General features: G+C 42.6%; 1 protein-coding gene across 1 annotated transcript in view; it reads left to right on the top strand.

The window, feature by feature from the left end:
* Positions 1-7,265, top strand: part of FOXO3 (forkhead box O3) — an 89,155-nt gene that overhangs the window by 74,653 nt on the left and 7,237 nt on the right. The window contains exon 3 of the mRNA XM_018563751.1: positions 4,297-5,716. Coding sequence (XP_018419253.1) covers positions 4,297-5,688 — 1,392 coding nt within the window. The 3' untranslated portion in view covers positions 5,689-5,716. The remainder of the gene's footprint in view (positions 1-4,296; positions 5,717-7,265) is intronic.

Raw genomic sequence — 7,265 nt, 5'->3', positions numbered from 1 at the left:
TCGCGCTGACTCCTCTGGTCTTGCTGGCACTTCCTCCCGGTGTCTGCATGCGGGTGCACGCGTTCATAGACTTGCCTTGTGTGTCTCCTCGTCTCCCGGCCGAAAATGTGATCTGCGCATGCGTCCGCCCCAAGATCCTTTGCGGCCGCCCGAGAGTTTTCACATTTTTGGACGGGAGCGTGCGGGGAAGACACTGGTAAGTATTATCCCTTTTCAGATAGGTCTTTTTTTTTTTTTTTACAAAATGTTTGCATAAATCTCCTTCTTGCTAGCAGGAGATATATGCAAAAACACCGGAGGCTTTAATTATCCTTTTAAGAAGAACTCCAGGCATTTTAAAAACTTTCCCTAAGATTGGGGCTGCCCCCTGCACTGCAAGCATAATGGTTTAGTGATTGCTGTATGTACCGTGTTTCCCTGAAAATTTTTCCCCTTTTTTTATATGTGGCTTTTATTTTTATTTTTTTATGTGTTACTTTTCTCTTTTTATTTATATTTTTTTTTTTTGCACTTATTGTTATTGCTATTATATAGGGGGATAACAACCCCCTATATAATAGCAAAGGCACACTGACAGGTCCTCTTTATGGAGATATTAGGGGTCTCTAGGACCCCTAATATCACCTATGGACCCCAAAAGAAGCTGATAAAGCAGAGATCTGCCGGGTTGGCGGTGCCGCGAACGAGCACATATAGGCGATCGATGTGTGACACCCGGTACCGGGTGTGTGCATTGTCGGGTCTTTTCTGCCCGTGCGTGCCCGCTAGGGGGCGCGCGCGAGCAGAAAAAAATTGCCGTCTAGAGACGGCAACCCGCAGATGCAGCAGTGCCGTCCGTCCGTTTTTGTTTTTCTACTACGGGCGGACGGCAAGAGGTTAAATAGTCCAAAATGGCAAAGTTAAGAATAAGGGTGATCAGGGCAATCAGAGGTGCCGTACCTTTCCAAGAGCAATTTGGTAACCAATCGCTTGCCAGAATGAGCGAAGTGAGCTTTCACTATCGATTCCTCACAGGCGGAGTACATTTGATATCGCTCTACCTGTGACGGAAGCCGACGCTATAGAGGAAGCATCGGCTTATGCGGCTTTGCTCCCTCCGCTGCCGCCTTGCTTCCTCTAGCGCTGGCTTTGTTGGCACCGCCGATTCTCTCCCGCCTTTCCCGCGGCTCTTCAAGTTTCCCCTTATGCCACCACCGGCCCTGGGAAAGGTCACAACTAGGTCTTATTTTCAGGGTAGGTCTTCTTCTATTTTAGCAATTCCCAAAAATAGTACTAGGTCTTATTATCGGGGTAGGTCTTATTTTCGGGGAAACATGGTATGTATAAACAAGACGTATCAATGCCAACACAAATAAAACCACCTAAGCAAGAGATCTTTGGTTTTTGGGGGGCGCACACAACTTTTTTGCAGTGATATTATTTATATCAAAAAGTACTGTAGAAAGGTGACATATTCAGTAAATATAGTATCTGGTTTCCTTATGTGTGCTAGATTTGGCCATGTGATTATATAACTACCTGTACAAACAGTTCTTTATTGGTTGCATACCTTAACTCTTGCATGGCTTTATACAGTGAAGTTATCTCCGGGTTGTGTTTCAAGTATCGCGGCTTGCTATTATAGTGAAAGAAATTATTTGAATGTTGATTCTAACATTTTAAGGTAGCAGCAGTTTTCCAAGATATTGATGTTGCCACTGCACATTTATTTTTGAAACCCACAAAAAGTTAAGCAGCATGCTATTTCTAGGGGTAGTTCCCAAAACCTGTCTGGGAAACACTTAAATACAAAGCTGAATATTCCCACTTTATAAATGAACCTCTTTGTGACATAGGGGAGGGTGGGGGCGGATTGTAGTAAGTGGAAACTAAACAAACATTGTCACATGACACATATTCTGCCAAAACCAGCTGTTCTATCTTTCTTTCTTTTTTCTTTTTTTCCCCATCCTGTGGAGTCGAGGATTTAAATTACACTCTTAATTTTTTTTTTAAAGGTCATTGGATTTTTATGTTGCTGCTCCAATATGATAAATTGTCTCCATGTTCATGTCTAGTGTAAAAAAAAAAAGTATGTGTATCCTACAGAAGTTCTTACAGCTGTTATCCAGAGTAGACCAGGACCCAGAAAACCTCTCTTTAGCAACTTATTTTACCTAGAATCAATCAGGGTGTGCTAAAACATGGTAATAAAACTCTAATAAACCTTTAAACCCCGTTCACACAGCAGTTTATCGCGCGATTTCCGCTGCGAAATCGCACATGTTTCCGTGCGATATCGCTCTATGTAGCTTGTCCAATGCATTTCAATGGAGCTGTTCACATCTCACAGCTCAAATGTCGTCTGTAGCTCGTCACTCGTACATGACCCTTTGTTTCCGCGGATGTGGCGCGATTTGGCTTCAATAGACTCTATGGTGTCACGGAAAATCGGCGATATTGCATGACTTTGTCACGCGATACAGAAGGGTCACTTTTGCACTGCAAAATGGAAGGAAAGAATGATGTTGCATCAAGATCTCTGTTGATTGGTTACAGCCCAATGTAGCAGCGACGAAGTCCAGCCCAAAAAACACGCTATGTAGCGCGATAAAATGTGCACTGTCACTCAAAGCTGCTCAGCACGAAATTGCGTGGAAAAACGCGCAATATCCATGTCCCTCAGTGTGTATTGGATCTTAAAAGTATCAGCGTATACTACCAATTAATAACAAAAGAGAAAGTGTTTCATGGTCCAGTTCATCTTTATCAGTGATGATCTCAAATTTTTTACATTGCTTTATCTCTGTAAATAAGTTTTTCACAATTGCCTGAATGCAAGGTAGAAGAAACATAATGACCGTAATTCAATCTTTCTACCATAATCATTAGAAAATATGTTGTGCAAACAGTGCAGTAGTTAAAACCACTCAGATCCTTCGTTATACTGCAGGCAGGGATAAAAAGGCAGCAAAATAGTTCCATAATAATTTCACTGAAGGTGATGGGTTTTTGTTGCCCATAAAAAAATCTAAATTCTGCTTCCAATTTTGAGCCGGTTGTGTGATTTAGAAAGATATTTCTGTTGTGCTTGAAATATCAAAATATGAATTTCTCAGGCAGGTTATTTCACAGGAATGTTTTTCAGTTTGTTAGAAAATCTCTTTTTTCGTACAGCTGATTCAATGGAGAAGAGTAAAGGATCCAACGAATTGCCCAGTATTGGCATCGGGCAAGAATTATGTTCAATGGTAGTCTTAAGACACCAATTATTAGTAAAAAGGATGTTGCATAGTGCAGGCGCCCATCAGAGCTAGTGAAGAAGATTGTGGGTTTTGTGTGTGTGTGTGTGTGTGTGTGTGTGTGCGTGCGCGCAACGTCATGAATAATTAAAACAAATCTAGAAGAAGATTAGATCCTTCAATCTGTTGAATATGTTGAAGTATCTGTAGCCAAAAACTTTTTTTTTAATTTAACATTTAAAGGAGAACTATGAGGTCAGTGAAAATCACTCAGCCTCATAGTTCGAGCCGACGTGTGACAATGAAACTGTCGCACGTCGGCTCAATAGATCGGGAAGTGAGAGAACACATACCCTCGCTCCACTTCTCGATCATCTCCCTGCGGAGCGCAGTGACTGTCGGTCGCTGCTCCCCGCAAGGATTACCCCGCTCCTATCCTCCAGCGTCGACTGGAGGAACGGACGGGGAAGGGGGCGGGTACAGCTGACTCTGCCTCTAGATAGACAGAGCCAGATGTCAGTCACGCAGCTGGGTGGATCTCGACATTAATGTTGGGATCCGTCCCAGCTGTGGCGGTCTCAGTATACCGCGGGCTGTAGCTTGCGATTATACTGAGCTTTGGGTCATGGAAGGAGGTTAGTATATGTCCTCCCGTGACCCTTTAAGAGAACTATGGGAATAAACACTTACCCCATAGTTATCTTTTAACTCTCTGGGAGTTATTGTTTTGCTGTATGTGTCCAAATTAGATTTTTTTTTTTTCACTTTTCCGGAGGAAACATCACCGAAAGTAAGAGGGAATCTCGCCAAAGCAAAGGTAAGTCCTCACTTAGACAGTTGGGCCCAGAATGAGTGTCCCCATTTCCTCTCACTTTGTATTCCAGTGACAATCCTAAATTGGTCACCAAGACAAATATGGTAAATCTCCCCAAAGGGGCACAGAGGGCAATATAAACCTAACATTCTAAACGTTCCTTATTCTATAAAAAAATCAAAATTGGCTATAATTTTAGACTTATCCACTGCCTACATTTCTATCTGGTTAACTTGACCTTTTTGTTTCTTATTTCCTCAGAATTCAATTCGACATAATTTGTCCCTGCACAGCAGATTTATTCGAGTACAAAACGAGGGCACTGGAAAAAGCTCTTGGTGGATGATTAATCCAGAAGGAGGGAAAGGTGGGAAGGCACCTAGAAGACGTGCCGTGTCAATGGACAACAGCAACAAATACACTAAGAGCCGTGGAAGAGCAGCAAAGAAAAAAGCATCAATGCAGGTGACCCAGGATGCTGCAGATGATAGCCCATCGCAACTCAAATGGCCAGGAAGCCCAACATCGCGTAGCAGTGATGAGTTGGATGCTTGGACAGATTTCCGCTCCCGTACGAACTCGAACGCCAGCACGATAAGTGGTCGTTTATCTCCAATTCCAGCAACAACTGAGCTTGATGATGTTCAGGATGATGATTCACCTATTTCCCCAATGCTGTATAGCCCTGGCAGTATGTCTCCATCCATAACAAAACCATCCACAGTGGAGTTGCCTGGGATAACAGATATGACTGGAACCATGAACTTAAATGATGGTCTAACAGAGAATCTTATTGATGATTTTCTGGAGGACATTTCTCTTACGCCATCTCAGCAGTCATCTCCTAGTGTTGGTGGCATGCAGAGAAGTTCCAGCTTTACCTATGGCACTAAGGGCTCAAGCCTTGGCTCTCCATCCAGTAGCTTCAACAACACTAGTAGCTTCAATTTCCCATTGACGTCTCTTCGTCAGTCTCCAATGCAAACCATTCAAGAGAACAAACAAGCAACATTTTCTTCCATGAACCATTATAGCAACCAGTCCATTCAGGATATGCTGAATACTGATTCACTTAGCCATAGTGGCGTATTAATGACTCAGTCTGACCCCCTCATGTCCCAAGCCAGTACTGCAGTCACTGCTCAGAATTCTCGTAGAAACATTATTCTGAGGAGTGACCCAATGATGTCGTTTGCAGCCCAGCCCAATCAAGGGGGAAGCCTGGTTAATCAGAACTTGCTCCACCACCAGCACCAGTCCCATAACTCATTTCTTGGTGGCAGTCGTGCCTTGTCAAACAGCATAAATAACATTGGATTAAATGACAGCAACAACTTAGACTCGTCTAAACACCAGCAGCAGTCCTCAGTCACTCATTCTATGCAAGCCCTCTCAGACACACTCTCAGGACCCTTGTACTCCACAGGCATGAACCTTCCAGTGCATGAAAAGTTCCCAACTGATTTGGACCTGGAAATTTTCAGTGGGAGCTTGGAATGTGACATGGAGACTATCATTCGCAATGAACTAATGGATGCAGATGGGCTGGATTTTAACTTTGATTCTCTTATCTCTGCTCAGAATGTCAGTCTTGCAGTGGGAAATTTCACAGGTGCTAAGCAGACATCGTCACAGAGTTGGGTACCGGGTTGAAGAAGCGATGAAAGCATGAGTTTACCAGGTCAGTGTCCCCCCTAGAATAACTATACTAATAAAGTATAATAATGTTAACAAAGATGCATTGTAATAGAATTATTGCATGTTTATTAGTGTGCAATTCAAAAAAAACCTGTTCTACCTTACAGTTACAGCAGAATACGGTTAATTTGTGGTAAAATCCATAACCCTACATTGTACATACTTTGGCAATCTACGGATACCAAGACACTGTTTCGGTACAAAAAGCAAGTGGATTTTTCTTTTGGTTTTTTTGCTCAACAAAAGTGGATTTACAATTTTAAAGTGAAGAAACTAGCTTTGGCTTTGCACATATATGGGTGAGAAGTGCTGTATAAAAATAGAATATTCACCTGCAAAAATGCAATAAAGCAAAGGTTTACAGTAGGGATGCATCGTATCGGTGCCGATACTGGGCATTTTCCTGGGTACTTGTGAAAATACCCCGATATTAAACACCGATACTGGCGCTTTACATTTTGAAACTGAAGCAGCTGCCTGAGCTGGGGACCTCAGCAGTCTTCCTGTGAACCACACGGCACCTGTTTACAGTGCTGGCCTCACATCTCCTTCTTCTTCCTGGGGAACCATGCTGAGACCCCGCACAGTCCTCCTGAGATCCTCCACTAGAGACATCAGACCGGCGCCCCAGAGCTGTAAGAGTATGTAGCTTCATATTATTCTGCATTGCTGTGTAATGTAATGCCGATATTTGTAGTCCTCTATACCTGATGATATTCTGCATTGCTGAATAATGTATTGCTGGGATTTGTAGTCCTCTATAGCTGGAGCCATTCTGCATTGCTGTAAAATGTATTGCTGGGATTTGGAGTCAGTGGCAGAACTACCAGGATCACAGTGTTTGCAGCTGTGACTGGGCCCTGGCACAGCACCACTGTCCTAAAATCATTAGTCTGTATTGTTTTAGAAAAACTGTCACGACACTAAAAAAAAAGAATCCCGGTAATTGGTATCGGCGAGTACTTGAGGAACCGAGTCGGTACTCGGTCTGGAAAAAATGGTATTGGTGCATCCCTAGTTTACCGCTAGTAAATGGTGGGTGCAGATAATACCCACCATATGCATAAAAATATTAAAACTTAAATTTTTCTGTTCTGGAGAATAATCGGTTTGTCTCACCATGTTCTTTCCAGACTGATCCTTGAATGGGAAGGTCAGCTGTCATTAGAACAATAGAAGTGCACCAGGTAGTTATAATAAGGAAAGTTGCAGTGTCTGCATCCCTTTAGGAGTAGTTAACCCTTAGGCAGTATCTCCCTAAAATTGAAATTTCTATTGCAGGCGATGCCTGAAATTTTACCATAGTGCAGACTTGTGAGAAAATCTGTGAGCTAATCACAGAAGCAGGAAATTACATTTCTGGGGGCATTCTATATACTAACAGTGTACAGAAGGCCTCTGAGTTGCCATAGTGCATTACATTTTTTTTAACGCATTTAGAAAATGTAATGTGTATTTCCGCATTTGCAGTCAGACTAGAGAAAATCCCACTATATGTTACTTGTGTACACAGGATACCTACAACTAATAAA

The sequence above is a fragment of the Nanorana parkeri genome, unplaced genomic scaffold (genome assembly GCF_000935625.1).
Source record: "Nanorana parkeri isolate BGI_ZX_2015 unplaced genomic scaffold, ASM93562v1 scaffold691, whole genome shotgun sequence".
NCBI classification, from domain to species: domain Eukaryota; kingdom Metazoa; phylum Chordata; class Amphibia; order Anura; family Dicroglossidae; genus Nanorana; species Nanorana parkeri.
The sequence above is the reverse complement of the archived record's forward strand: the minus strand, read 5'-3'. Positions and strand labels throughout refer to the sequence as shown.